This window comes from Myotis brandtii, unplaced genomic scaffold (assembly GCF_000412655.1).
Source record: "Myotis brandtii unplaced genomic scaffold, ASM41265v1 scaffold149, whole genome shotgun sequence".
Taxonomy (NCBI): Eukaryota; Metazoa; Chordata; class Mammalia; order Chiroptera; family Vespertilionidae; genus Myotis; species Myotis brandtii.
In genome coordinates, this window is record NW_005355385.1 from 1,421,128 (window position 1) to 1,436,854 (window position 15,727).

At 37.0% G+C, this 15,727-nt stretch overlaps 1 protein-coding gene across 5 annotated transcripts in view; it reads left to right on the forward strand.

Annotated features, from left to right (window-relative positions):
* The window catches only part of KDM4C (lysine (K)-specific demethylase 4C), a 335,517-nt gene that overhangs the window by 197,675 nt on the left and 122,115 nt on the right, over positions 1 to 15,727 (forward strand). For all 5 annotated transcript variants that reach the window (XM_014535707.1, XM_014535708.1, XM_014535709.1 and 2 more), the window contains 3 exons: positions 2,668 to 2,849; positions 4,462 to 4,675; positions 5,973 to 6,049. In XM_014535707.1, coding sequence (XP_014391193.1) covers positions 2,668 to 2,849; positions 4,462 to 4,675; positions 5,973 to 6,049 — 473 coding nt within the window. The remainder of the gene's footprint in view (positions 1 to 2,667; positions 2,850 to 4,461; positions 4,676 to 5,972; positions 6,050 to 15,727) is intronic.

The following is a 15,727-nucleotide window of genomic DNA, read 5'->3' on the forward strand; positions in this document are numbered from 1 at the left end:
GCCATCTTGGTTGGCAGTTAATTTGCATATTGCCCTGATTAGCCAATGGGAAGTGTGTTGGAGCTACGGTTAATTACCATGTTTGTCTATTATTAGATAGGATTTGCATCTGTATGTCCTCTTTGGAGAAGTGTCTGTTTAGGTCCTCTGCCCATTTCTTAATTGCATTTTTTGTTTTGTTTTGAGTTGTCTGAGTTCTTTATAAATTTTGGAACCTTTTATTGGATCTATCATTGGCAAATATCTTCTTCCATTCAGTAGATTGTCTTTTAGTTTTGATGCAAAAGCCTGATGATATATATCAGAAAAATAGTACTAAGAAAAATGTTTTCTTCTAGGAGTTTTATGGTTTTAGGTATAATGTTTAAGTCTTTAATTCATTTTAAGTTTAATTTCTTTTTAGAAAATGTGTTTTTATTAATTTTAGAGAGAGAGAGAGAGAGGGAAGGGGAGGGATAGAGAGAAATATCAATTAGAAAGAAACATCATCAGCTGGCTGCCTCCTGCATTCCCCCTACTGGAGATTGAGCCTGCAACCCAGGCACATGCCCTGACCAGGAATTGAACCAGTGACCTTTTGATTGCTGGGTTGACGCTCAACCACTGAGCCACACTGGCTGGACTATTTTGAATTTATTCTAGTATTTGGTATAAGAAGGTGGTCTAGTTTCTTTTCATTTCTTTTTTGGGGGGCATTTATCTGTCCAATTTTCTCAAAGGGTTTAAAGTTTAAATTCAGGTCTCTGGACTGACAGTTCCCTGTACTTGTTGCTGCACAGTGTTGCTGCCGTGCTATATTTAATGTATGGTATTCCAAACTTATGGTGTTCAGTGCATACTCTGGCTTGGGGAGCATCCAAACAGAAGACAGATGCTCTTGGGCCAGAGTACAGCCTCATCTTCGGAGGACAGCTATAGACCCGGGTCCTCTACCAGGTCAGTGTTGAGAGGGTTTGAGGACAAGCTCAATTTGCATAGGCTATTGTAGGTCATTTCTTGCTGTAGCCCTTGCTCTGTGTCCATTGTCAGGAATTGTCCTTTTTCACCACTTCTTTTTCATTATTGCTAGGCTTTTAGGAATTAAATACTATTTATTCCATCCCTAAAAATATTTTGACAACTCTTCACATTAACTTATGACCAACTAAAGGGATAAGGGCATCATCTGTAGCTTGTGTTTTAATCTTTTAAATAAAGTAAATGATATAATTAATTTATTGTATGTCCCTGGTAGCAACAGCTACTCAGATTTGGATTTCTTTTTTGTTAGATCCATTTTTAGTACATATGTTGGAGATATTGGCCTATAGGTTAAAGATTTAATATTATTTCAAATTCCTGGTTAACTTTTCACTCCCATCTTTTATTTTTCAAATCTTAGTCTTTGTAGTAAGTATTCTAATATTACTTACTGTAGGGAAACTGAGGTGGAAGCAGTTTATGTTTAGAGTAAGATTACTGCACTGCAAATTCAGATAGGCAAAGGTTGTAACCTTTTGTTGTGTTTTCAAACCACTGCCCCTGCCTGATTACTAAGCATTTTCCATTGTAACCAATTAACAATAATAATAATACTACCACCACCACCACCACCAACATGGAAGCAGGTGTGCTCCTTTTTGCTTTAGTTAGCTTCTTTAGAGTTATTTTCAGCCTCATTCAGCCCTTCTTATTTTTTCATCTGAGCAAATCTCTTTTGATTTTTTTCTAAAATAGGTAAGTCAACACTTCCAGGGCTGGTGCACATTAGTTCACAGGAACATCCATGCTTGGGAGTTGAGGACATTGTCCACAATATTTATTCTTAAGTCTGTGTCAGCTACTGGTGAGGAATTTTAGATTGTGCCACAGCTCGAGACACTAAATACTGGGCAGAGCTGTGGCTGCTGCCACTTGCTCTGATACACTGTCCTCTGCTATTGGCATGAAGAATTCTTTTCTCTTAACCTGTTAGGTCTTTCTGTATTTTTCTCCCTTATAGAAAATTTTCCTAAAATGGTATTCTCATGGAGTGTATTTCTGTCCCTTTTATGTTAACAGATGCACATACTTAAGAAATTTGACCCTCTGGGGACATCATACTGAACAAATAAGTTTTGACATAGGAATTGTCTTTTATATCCATGTAATGGCAGTATATTGCTTGGCATATGATAGATGCTCTGCAGATGTTATTTGTCATGAATTATTGAGCCCCAAAGTTAATTAAATGAAGTCCTCTAATTAATAAATTTATATAGAACCATGCACTATGTTAGGTGAGGAAACTAAAAATATTGGTAAGCCAGCTATTAGGTTAGCAGATGCCTGTGCTGCCTGGAGATTCTCTCACACATATAGACTATTTTACCGTTATGGTAGCAGTCGAATTACGGAAGTAGTGTAGTCAAAAGGAGGGAACAGGTTAGTTATTCCTGGCAGGGAAGGGGATGGTGTTAAAAAAGGAGGGTGGTTGTCTGGCCATCAGATCTGACCTAATCCTTGAAGATGAAGAGGATGAAAAGGAAACTTTTGTTACTCTTCTCTCCGAATCTATTTGAAAGATAAAATAGGTTTCCTGTCTGACTTTAATATCACAGACATTTTGGAATGTTTGCTTCTTTTATGACCAGGTTTGTTTTACCCTGGGTCTCATACTCACTGTGTTTTCATGCCCTGTCTCTTAAGAATTACCTGAGGTTCCATTAATTGAGGAGGAAGTGGAAGAAACGGAGTCTTGGGCAAAGCCTCTGGTCCACCTTTGGCAGACAAAGGCTCCAAACTTTGTGGCTGAGCAGGAGTATAATGCAGCCATGGGCAGAATGGAACCACACTGTGCCATCTGTGCTCTCCTCATGCCATACTACAAGGTAATGAGGCTGGAGGGGTCATTGTCAAGGTTCCTATCACTGATGCACTCTTTCTGTGACTGTGAAAGCACAGTGAATCATTGTAAGGTAAGTATGCACATGAAAAGGAAGACATTCATATGTATGTAGCTAATGGCCATAGAGCCCAACCAGAATGTCTAAGTGCTACTTGAGAGACATTTCCCTGACAGTGAATTACCACTTTTGAATAAATGATTGGCTTACTTATTGGCCTTGGTTTATTTCGGTCAGGGGGCAGTGCCAACCTTTCTTTCCACCCCTTTCACCAAGAAACATAGAACTTAAAGCTTAACAAGAGAGATCTAGTCTCTGTTTTATGCTTGAAAATATCACTCTCAATAATATAAATGTTAGCTCTGGGACCACATTTAAGTGTCTCTTTATCTTCCCATGCAAAAGACACCACAGGATTAAATTCAAACTGAATTGTCCAGCATACACTCATCAGCCAGCTGTGCATGATGCCAGCTATGCATGATGTTTTCAATAACATTCCATATCCGTTATACTGATGGCATTTAGCTCCCCGAGGACCACATTCTCCAGCTCCAACACAGACAAAATGATCTCTAGGAATCTAGTAAGGATGATGTAACAACATGATCTATTTTAAGGTGCAATAAAGTGTATTGATGTTAACATTGTGTTCTGGGTTATATTTTCACTAATTGAATCAGAAATATTCTCCTTAAGATCCATGTAAAGTAAATGCTTTTCTGTTCAGATGTTTCAGAGCATGAAAATGTGTGAAATCTCACATTTTCAGACCTTTGTAAATAGGAAGTAGGTTACTTGCTCATCTTTTAATGTGGCCCTGGTGAGTGACAAACACTTTTGTTTTCCTTTTAAGTCATTAAATTTCTGTTTTCTTGGAAAAACAACCTTTTATTGATTCTTATTTCTATATCGTAATCTGCCTATATATTTCCCCAATAATTAAAACATTCTCACAGAAATTATAAGATTTAGTGAAATTAATATCAGATCTTTGGGGATAATACGATAGTTATTAGAATTTCAAATAAACAGTAAACATTTTCCATACATTTTGATAAGAGGTGACAATTTTGTTTTGTACATTATATTTTTTATTTAATGACAGTTGCCAGATGTTTCTGTCTTGATGTTTTCAAACTTTGTCGAGAAACAGAAGCCTTCAAAAACTCTCTCAATACTTTTGCACAGACTTAAGCTTAGGTCTTTATAACATTCCTGTTAGGTGTAACTGGGTAAGATTCTTCAGTAAATGAAACCAGTTCTGTTAACCAAGTGCAAATAAAGAAATGAAAAAAAATTCATCAGAAAAACTGATGCTTTCCATGAACTATTTATGTAAGAACATAGTTTTAGTAGCTCAGTACTTTCTTGTAGAAGCAGATGCACAGAGTATCTTCTTGTTCCTATAGCTTAGCACCTGATGGGAGCCTGAGGCGGAGCATTAGGAAAAAGCTAGTAGTTGGGTCAAGGAGAACAAAAAGAAGAACAGGAGCTGAAAGTTAGTGGATGGAACAGCTGTTAGTAGATTTGAGTGGCATAACAAATGAGTTCATTTCCATGTTTTTCACTCACGTGGAAATATTGTGTCTTTCAGCCAGATAGCAGCAATGAAGAAAATGATTCTAGATGGGAGACAAAATTAGATGACATGGTTGCTTCCGGAGGAAAGACTAAGCCCCTCATTCCAGAGATGTGTTTTATTTATAGTGAAGAAAATATAGAATATTCGCCACCTAATGCCTTCCTGGAAGAGGATGGGACAAGCCTTCTGATTTCTTGTGCAAAGTGCTGTGTACGGGTTCATGCAAGTAAATGAATCTCTCATTCATCAATCATTGGCTTTTTAGTGCTTCACAGTCTTTACTTCTTACCCCTATGTAACCTGCCAGGTCTTTGGCATCGAACTATTGGTATATTAGATCATTTTTTCTCGCATTTTAAAAAATGAAACTATGAGTAGGTATAATCATTCTTTTTTCTCCAGTTTTATACAATACCAAATCACAGGGGTTCTCTTTGTCAATGTAGTATGAATGGTTTATAATATAATATACACTGTATTTACCCCAGTGTAATACCAATCTTACATTATGTTTGAGATAGTCTTACTGTCTGTCATGTATTTATTAATCAGCTACTATTATCTTCCCCCAAGTATTTGAACATAATCTTCTTGAAATATAACTATAGCAACCTTCTTATTGTATTTATATCAATTCATAACATGTATCCACACATACACTCACCCTACATTGTTATATGTATATCAGAGGCAAAGCATCATTTCACAAAAAAGCTAGGATTTTAATTTTGACTTCTGAATATACTAGCCATGCAGTTTAACCATAATATTTCATGTGCTTGAACTAAACATTTTATGATTTTGCTTAACTATGATAGGCTTTTCTCTTTGGGTAATTACACTTCTGTTATTTTCTCTTCCTATCTCAAATTTTATAGAAATGTGATATTAAAAATTACTCATTTAAATCTTTGAAAACCTTATTTCAAGAAGTCAGATTAACACATTCGTTGGTTTTGCATAATTGCTATTTGTGTTAGCATCATCAGCTACCTCCTTACATAGTTCTTTTGAGTCAGGCATGTACAGAATAGACAAGTGGAATTGAACACATCCCTTTATCACTAAACATGAATTGTGTATCCTCTGTCCCTATCACTAAAATTAAAGCTAGTTAAACATAATATTTGAAATCTAATTTTAAATTACATTAATTTTTAATATTGTCAAAGTTTGTTTTATTTTAAAACTTCTCCAAACTTTGTTTCCCGAATTGCAACTTATTTTGAAATATGTTTTGCATGAGTAAAGGAGTAGACAAGAAAGTTTAAAGTTTTATTATTGCCCATTCAGGAATTATCAGTATTCTCTACAATACCTATTGTGAGCATTAGTTACTGTTAATACCCACACTCTCATATTTTCTGGAACTGATACCCATGAGAACCAAAAGTATCTTTGTTTTGTTCTAAGAATCAAAAACTGTAGGGTAGGTAGTGTCTTTTATTTAATCAGTGCTAACATGTGGAATATTGTCACAATGCAAAATACCTAATTCTTTAATCCATATTAATATTTTATAGGTTGTTATGGTATCCCTTCTCATGAAATCTCTGATGGATGGTTATGTGTCCGGTGCAAAAGAAATGCATGGACAGCAGTAAGTAGCTTATGTTAATATCTCTTAGCTCTTCTCACTTCCTCCACTGTGGATACATTTAAATCTAGTGGTAAGGTAAGATTATACACATGCTTTTGTGTACAATTCTACACTTACTGTATTTCTAGTCTTCTCTTTCTATGTCATCCTACGTGTTGCTTTTAGTCATTGTAGAAATATTAAATGAAGTTTTAGGTGTCACTTCTTATCTCTGGAACCCACAGAGATTGCCAGTTGTCAGAGCAGGTCCAAAATATTGTCCTATTCTGCAATTCTTGAAAATAAGTATTCAAGGTGGGGATCTTCTCTGAGGAAACCATACTCATACATAACTCTTCAACTAGCCCGAGGACTTCCCCATCTATTTATTCTTATATGCATACTTTGAGTTCTACTCTTTTTGAGTTCTACTCTTGTTCCAGGCATTTGCTGTGACCTTGAGACAGAATCTTCAACAACAAATCCCTCTTCATTGAAATTGTTTTCCTGGAAACCCTGTTGAAACTTTAGCTTATATCCTAGCATTGAGTCCTATTTCATTAATCCAGTATGTCACTCATTTTGCCATTTAATTATGTGCTACCCGAATTTTTCATAAAATCGTTTCTTTCAAGAGGTGCAAGAACATTCTTGAAAGGGAGAATCTGTCAGGTCTCAACACCATATCCCTCACTCTCGATCTTAGAGCATATGCTCAGCTTGATGGTGTTGATGATAACAGTAGCAATTGCTCTCCTCCTCAGTGAATAATGACAATGAATTAAACATCCTTGTAACCAGAGTTAAAAACCTGAAGGACAATATAAGGAAAATGCCTTGCAAATTTATGTCATGATTATGTATGTTTAGCTCTCATTGTTGAAATAGACATATGGTAACTGTAAATTAAAGTTGTCTGTGGGGATGTTGTTTGAATACTTTTTTTGCTGGCATTCACCTTGGCTAGTGAGGGGGAAATGGGTGAAAATGTTCAAGTAATCTGATACATTTGATGTAGAGCAGCGGTTCTCAACCTGTGGGTCTCGACCCCTTTGGCGGTCGAACGACCCTTTCACAGGGGTCGCCTAAGACCATCCTGCATATCAGATATTTACATTACGATTCGTAACAGTAGCAACATTACAGTTATGAAGTAGCAACGAAAATAATTTTATGGTTGGGTCACAACATGAGGAACTGTTGTTAAAGGGCCAGAAGGTTGAGAACCACTGTGTTAGAGGTTATATCTTCAACTTAAGAGGTCTTTTCATTAGTGGGTTCAGAAAACATGTTGGTATTTCCTTTAGTGTGATCATTATGTTAACAAAAACTATGTAGCCCTGGATGGTTTGTCTCAGTGGTTAGAGCACCGGCACTTGGTCATAGTTTGATTCCTGGTCAAGGGCATGTACCTCAGTTGTAGGCTTGATCCCTGGATTGGTTGCATGCAGGAGGCAACCAGTCATTATGTTTCTCGCACATAGATGTTTCTCTCTCTGTGTCTCCTCCCTCCTCTCTCCCCTCTATTCTTGCTTAGAAAATAAATCAATGGAAAAACTATCCTCAGGTAAGGATTCAAACAAACAAATAAACAAAAAACTATGTAAATGCAGAGCATCTATAAATCAGCCAGGAAGTCCTATAATAAATGCATTCGACTCTTATTCCCATTGTAGGCACCAAAGCAAAGCCTTGTAAAATCTGTTTGACCAGGGATATCTTCTTCTTTACCCTCAAGTGTAGATTTAGAGATATGCTAATCCAGGTCACCAGGCCGAGAAGAGTTCTCTGTTGGATCCTTGGTTGTTGCTTGGTACCTGTGCTCTCACATCGAGCAGTCCTATATTTATTCAAGGTACCAGTGTTTTCTGCATGGCAGAGCAGGGCCAGAGCTAGGCCACTCACCCTGATTCCAAGGCTGCTTCTGATTAATCGTATTGTTTTCCTTAAACGTGTCATAAGAAGGAAATTGATTTAAAACATCTTTCTATTAATCTTCACCCCTCAACACCCTCAGAATATACAGTAAGCCTTTTGTAATTTAATATTGATATCATGTAAGTATTTCAATTTGCATGGAAATGAAACTCTTGAATAGAACTTTACAATGATCATTTAGACCCACATATTTTCTTATTTCTAACTGGAAATAATTCAGACTCACAGTGAACCAATTGTTTGTTTTGATTTATCAATTTTGAGTGTACTTTGTCTATGAAGCTTTATTTTGAAATTTTTTTCTCCTGAGAAATAGTTGAATTGAGTTTAAGCACTACAGAGAAGTAACTGATAATATTGATATTTTAGGCTTTAACACCCTTATTTAGTGTGGTAATATGTGTTGAAATATTAATTTTTGCTAAACACAAGTATGATTCTTTGGATTTTGTGGCTGGAATGACTGCATTTAAAGTATCCTAATCCTGACTTCTTCTTTTTAAAAAAAGGTATCTTTATTATTGAAAGTATTACAGATGTCCCTTTTTTCCCCCATTGACCCCCTTCCATCCTGCCCCCTGCGCTTCCCCTCACCCCCGCCCGGGCCTTCACCACATTATTGTCTGTGTCAATGGGTTATGCATATAAATTATTTGGTTACTCTCTTTCCATCCCCTGGCCTCTCCTGCTCTCTGAGATTCATGAGTCAGTTGCATGTTTCTATGTCTCTGGATCTATTTTGTTTGTCAGTTTATTTTGTTCATTAGATTCCACATATAAGGGAAATGATGTGAAACTTTTCTTTATCTGAATGGCTTATTTTGCTTAGCATAATACTCTCCAGGTCCCTCCATGTTGTCTCAAAGAGTAAGAGATCCTTCTTTTTAACAGCTGTATAGTATTCCATTATGTAAATGTACCTCAGCTTTCTTATCCACTCATCTGCTGATCGGCATCAATAATGTAAATTTTGGAAGCAAAGGCATCATAGGGATTATTTCATCTAACCCCAGACAATTAATAAGTAAGTGAAGTCATATTAGATTTGTCAACGTCCTCCTGGGCAAGTAGCTGAGGATGTATGTAAGGCTGGAATCAATGCTCACAGACCAGTTGTCTTTTTACTTACCAATTCTAAAGAGTGGGCATCACTCTGGACCCTAGTGCTCTGCTTGGAGGTAAGAACTTAGTCTTATTTCTGAACTGGTAGAGCATAAACTAGGAAGGTTGTGATCATAATGATGTGGGCCAGGCCTTTATCTGTGACCTTGATTGCTTTCACCATTTCCAAAGTTTTGGTTTAGTGCTCACTGTTTCACTTTGCTACCATTTCTTTACTTTATCCATTCATGTCAATTAAGATAATAAAGGAGAAGCTGTATTGCAACTTCATGTGTTGGACAAAGAGAATAGTTACAAATTTTGGGTTACACCCTAACTTGAATTCTAGGATCCTGGCTTTATGCCCCAGTTCAAGTGAAATGAAATGAAACAGTCCAAGACATCCCTGCTTCCCTCACCAATACCTTTCTATCATGAGATTCAGGTTGTATATTCATCATCCTAACTAAAATCATTTCTTTGGGCCTATTTGTCCTATTTTATTTTTATTTTTTTTAAGTCTACAGCACCCGGTATTCCCAGGCGGACTCCCATCCAAGTACTAACCAGGCCCGACCCTGCTTAGCTTCTGAGATCAGATGAGATTGGGCGCGTTCAGGGTGGTATGGCCATAGACTATTTGTCCTATTTTTGTACTGCTCAGATAAATAGACACAACTATGTGAATGCTATGCTTGCATTTATGGTTTATTAAAACCCAGCTTTAGTAGATTATTTTATTTTCAGCTATTTGTTTTCTTCCCTTTTGTGGCTATATAATTCATAGTGGAGCAGTTTTTACTCCTTCATTATAGTATCACTTCTGAGCACATTCCAAACATTACCTAGTTCTGTTTTTAGGTGTCGAATGTCAGTATTCTGATTCTGTGTTTCTTGTTAATTCTTAATGTGGATCAAATCACTTTTGACCTAAATTACTGTAGTTTATGTCTAATTTGTTAATTGAATTCCATGGTGTAATGACTATAAGTTACTACCGATTAAAAACATAGTGCTAATATTTTCACTGTAAAAATGCAGAATTTGTATTATTTTCTTTGAGGTTTGTCCCCACCATTTTCTTTTTTATCCCTACATTAAAAATGTTTAAGACTGGGTATTTCTGTAAAATACAGAATACTATTTTAGGGCTATATTTCTAATTATGAAGAAAGATGTTAGTTAAATGTCTAAATACTTCTAAAAATTAATAACCCATATGCTTAATACTATGTAGAGCAGTGGTTCTCAACCTTCTGGCCCTTTAAATACAGTTCCTCATGTTGTGACCCAACCATAAAATTATTTTCGTTGCTACTTCATAACTGCAATGTTGCTACTGTTATGAATCGTAATGTAAATATCTGATATGCAGGATGGTCTTAGGCGACCCCTGTGAAAGGGTCGTTCGACCGCCAAAGGGGTCGCGACCCACAGGTTGAGAACCGCTGATGTAGAGTATTAAGAGGTAGCATGCTATTTAAAAACAAGAGGATTTTCTATAATATCTTCTGAAGAACTTATAGTATAGAATTCTAGAGAGTAAATAAATATAAACAGATTTAAGAGGTTAAGGAATATTGATAAGGTTTATTTTTAAAAATTTTTGGGATAATGTAGCTCTTTGGTGTTAGTTTCTTTCCAGATAATTTAGTTCTTTCTTTAGGGATCTTTTGGGGTGGGGGTCTGTGAGATTTTGGGTTATTGCCATAGATGGGAGTGAAAACTGAATGTACAGATCGGACACGTATCATGGGAAGTCACATCATACGCAGATTTATGACTGTGACAAATCATGAGTTGCCAGTCTTCTGTACGTGGCAGCATTAAGCCTGTGCTGTAGTTTTTCATTGTCAGTGTGAAGAATTCCAAATAAAGTTACCATTTGTTCTGTGTCTTACTAGGGAGCTCTTTTATTACCTTAAATAATTCTTCGGGGGTGGGCAAGGCAGATGCAGTAGATCACATACCTATAATCTAAACAGAATCTAAATTAAAGGAAGATTTAAAAGTAATTTAATGTGAAGGTTTGACTAGAGATATATATCTAAGGTCTGTTCTGGTCCTAAAATGCTTTGATTATGTGTTGCTTTGTATTTCCATTTTTCTTTAGTTTTCCTTAAGAATTGGGGACCTTTAAGGAAACCATACTTATTTCTGTGCTTCTTAACCTAGTTATAGATGAAGAATAACAGAAACATAGGAATAGAAGTGATGCTGGTAATTATTGGTAAAATCAATGTAGTTTTTATGAGCTAAAGGAAACTTTCAATGGTTTTTGAAAAAACAATGACCTCAGAGCCTTACTATAATTTTATCTACCTGCTGTTTGGGAATGCATATCAATAGGCACTATCCTTGAAATTCCTTTTTATTTCAATATATCCTATTCCACTTACTTCAGGAGAATTTGAATATTTTCATTTGAAAATAATACAGTATAAAAAATAATGGAACTATATATTATATTCTTGGATGCATATTGCCATGCTATGAAAAAGTAAATTTTGTAATGAAAAATTTAAGAAAACATTTTATAGGCTGAAATTTTTGTTCTGTATAATGAAATGCATAAACTAGGTAACTGCACACATATCTATTGAAGAACATTTATTGTACTTTGTAGAACAATAAAGGTGTATTGTATATGTACAATAAACATAACATTCTAGTTCCCCCCACCCCCCCAAATGGTTTTAAGAAAGCAAAGCCCAGGCATGAAATTGGTTTTCACCTTGGCTATACATACATTTATTCACTGTGCCCTTTATTTTGCTTATTTATTTTTCAAAATAGAGTAACAATTAGATATAAGCAAACTATAATTTGATGATCATTTGGCATTAGCATTTTCTTTTCTCTTAGAGTTGAATATGTAATTGTGATGATTAAAAACAAACATTTTGGTTTCTATTTGTTTTTTTATTGCTTCATTGTAAATCAGTGGCTTCTACAGATTGGGTAATGGTTGCCATTCATGCCCTCCAAGGCTGTACGTACAAAGCTATTTCATTTGGCTTTGGAAAGAAAGTGAAGTATTTTCTTTGCATAAATCATAGTCACAAAATTACAGGGTACCTGAGGTATAGTGGTCTTTATAAAATCCACTCCCACAATGCTGCTCAAGCTTGTGGGCTAAGTCATTTGTTAGAACATATTTATCTGACCTTCTGATGTTTGGAGTGTATCTTAGTTTTAACACTCAATTTTTTCTTTTTCTTTTTTATTACAGTTTACATTCAGTATTATTTTGTATTAGTTTCAGGTGTAGAGCACAGTGATCAAACAATCATATACTTCATTAACACTCGATCCTTAAGTCTCAGGTAAATGTGCTCAACTTCTTGGAAAACTGATAAACTCTTGACATCTTCGGAAACTAGGAAGCCCCAACAACCCCTGGTGTTAGGTAGAGTCTTTGACTCCCACATTACGTTGAGCCTGGGTTTTATAGAGGTTCATCTGATGTGGAGCAACCCTAAACACTGTTGAATCTGAAGATACTGCTTTCTCTCCTCTCTCCAAAGTAGGAGTTCTCTTAGGGTGTAAATTACTAAAGAAAATTTGTGTGGTTGAGGGTTATGTTACCCTTAACCTTTGTAGCTCCTCTCCAACTTAAATAAAAATAGTGGTAATGATAATAGATGTTAAAAATATCCAATCATTTGGCTCTTGAAAGTCTTGTTTTAAAAAAAGTAAAGTTTCACTTGTTAACCTTTGACCTACAAATTCAGAATAATTGTTGATTTAAATATAAACTAATATATGTAGCAGGGTTAGAATTTTTCTAGTTTCCATAAAATTTAATACTGACAAAGACTAAAGAATTCTTTGTTTCAGAAATCTCATTTTGCAGATAATGAACCAGGGGTTTGAAAGAGCAAGTCTTGCTCAGGATCACCCCACTTATGGTGAGGGAGCCCCATTCAAGGCAATACCCAGCCTCCAGATCCCCAGGCCCTGGTTCTTTTTCCCCCCTCCAGTTATTGATGTTTAGAGTGAGAAGAAGGCTGAACAGCTGGCCTAATTCTGACCCACATTTTTAAATAATTTTGGTTAGTTTACATTGAAAATAAAGTCAGTACTAATTTCTAGTGTAATTCGTTACCTACTTAATATGGAATAATTAGTGTTATTGGGTGGTTGTGGGGAGCAGTTTCTGTACCCTTTTACGTTTTCACTAGTTTCTGTCTGGAGGACCTGTCCCAGAACTGGGTAATCTCCTGAATTCAATTTCCCAGCTGACAACAGCCCTGACATTGTTCTTTTGCAAAGAGCTCTGAAGTAGCTTTGTAGATCAGAGCCATTGATTTTCAGATCAGGTTGGCTTATGGCCTTGAGAGGTCACTGTGACACTGCGCTCTTTGTGATGGGTTTTATGCTATATGTTTTTTATTCCATGGGATACTGTCAAGACCTGGTGATGAGAGGCTGTCAGCCCGAAAGGCTGACTTTGATCCTCATATACAGTAAAACTAGTAGAAAAAAAGAAATGCTCTATTCTATTTTTTAAAACTTTATTGTTGAAAGTATTACAAATATCCCCCCCCCCTTTCTTTCCCTCATTGACCCTCTGAAAGGCTCTGTTCTCTTTTTTTTAAAAAAAATAATATATTTTTATTGACTTCAGAGAGGAAGGGAGAGGGAGAGAGAAATAGAAACATCAGTGATGAGAGAGAATCATTGATCAGTTGCCTCCTGCACGCCCCACACTGGGAATCGAGCCTGCAACCCGGGCATGTGCCCTGACTGGGAATCGAACTGTGACCTCCTGGTTCATAGGCTGATGCTCAATCACTGAACCACGCTGGCCGGGCTGAAAGGCTCTATTCTTCGTAAGGTTGGGCAGTCACAGGTGGCAGTGGCCATTTGTAGCCATGTGGTTGATGACACCATTGAGGTATCCTGTAAGCCTGTAGCCAGGACCACATGCTCCCACTTGAGGTAATGCATTTGGGTTCAAAATTACCTCTTGCCTCCTGAGGAGGCACGTAATTTTGATTAGCTGTACCCTGTCTCATAAAGGCCGGGGCAGTAATAACTATTTGACTTTAACCAAACAGAACAGCACATTTACGGATATCAATTATCCTGAGAGCATAGCTGTGATGTGGAGGCCTTTTCGTTAGGAAACTGCTCACAGACTATAAAGTCACAAATCATTTTTTTCTATTCTCCCTTTTGCTCAAGAAAAATCATTTCTTCCCCCCACCCCCTTGCCCTTTTGGTAATGGTGAGAAAGAAAGAAAAGTCTACAAAGCTTATTGTAAGTGGAACTATATTCATAAATAGCTTCTTGATTGAGAACAAATGCCTCATTAATCTTAAGTGCTTCAACCAGAGAGCACAAGTAAAGTCAGGAAGAATAATGACTGACATTATGGGGAGCATAACGCACTGTACCCAACACCAGGATGTGCACGCCCGGGGGCCACTGGGCTACAAGGCACAGCTCCTTAGAAACGCAGTGCAGGTGTTTCTCACGAATGGCAAAAGTTAGTCCAGTGGCAGGGTGAAGAAATAATGTACTTTGCTATTTATTATCGAAGGTCATGCTGGGAAGAAAGAATAAACCAGCTGAGCTTTTATTTGAAAGCCGAATGTTGTACATTTTTAACAAAGTAAGATGTTCGACTTGAAGTACTTTGCTCAGGATCCTGGAAATACTATTATGTAAATGTAGTAAGTCCCATGTAGATTACTTCTGACCACTCTTCAATTATAGAGGTGCTTCTCCTTGCCACCAAGTATGTGTCTGGCTTGCTACCAAACAGGTGCTTTGCAAACCTCAAATTAATTTTTATCCAGTGGTCGGCAAACCGCGGCTCGCGAGCCACATGCGGCTCTTTGGCCCCTTGAGTGTGGCTCTTCCACAAAATACCACGTGTGGGCACGCATGTACAGTGCGATTGAAACTTCGTGGCCCATGCGCAGAAGTCGGTATTTTGTGGAAGAGCCACACTCAAGGGGCCAAAGAGCCGCATGTGGCTCGTGAGCTGCAGTTTGCCGACCACTGATGTAAGCAATGGCATTAGAAAGACAAATCTAAGAAAAAAATGTAATTTGAAACAAACACAAAGTGTAGCTTTCTATTCTGTTATCTTCTTTTCATACAAATGATTAATGATATTTAAGTGGTTAAAATGTAGCAAGCACACCCACCCTCCTCAAGCTGTTCACATTCTAATCCCTGGAACCTGAGGGTCTGTCCTATTGCACGAAAAGGGGAATTATGGTAGCAGATAGTATTCCGATTGGAAGATTATTTTGGTTACTTGGGTGCAGTCACAAGCGTTCACTCCCCAGAGTTCAAAATGTGGGCCTCTTCTCTACACTAACAGCATATAGTCATTGATACCTTTCTCTGTCCAGCTCAGCCTCTCCATTGAGCTGCAGATTCATGTGGCCAACTTCCTGAGCAGCATGTCTAGTGAGTAGCTCAAATTCACTGTGTCTCAAACTGAATTCCATATCTTCTCCTGTGGGCTTCCTAATTTCCAGACCTTCCAGCTGCTAAGGCCTAAAACTTTAGAGTCAAATATGCTTTTCTTTTTCTCATACCCCATGTCTGTCTGACCTGTCTTGTCTGCTTTTAAATAATCTAGAATCCTGGATACCTTTTCTTTTTAATTTATCTTTATTGTTGAAAGTGTTACAGAT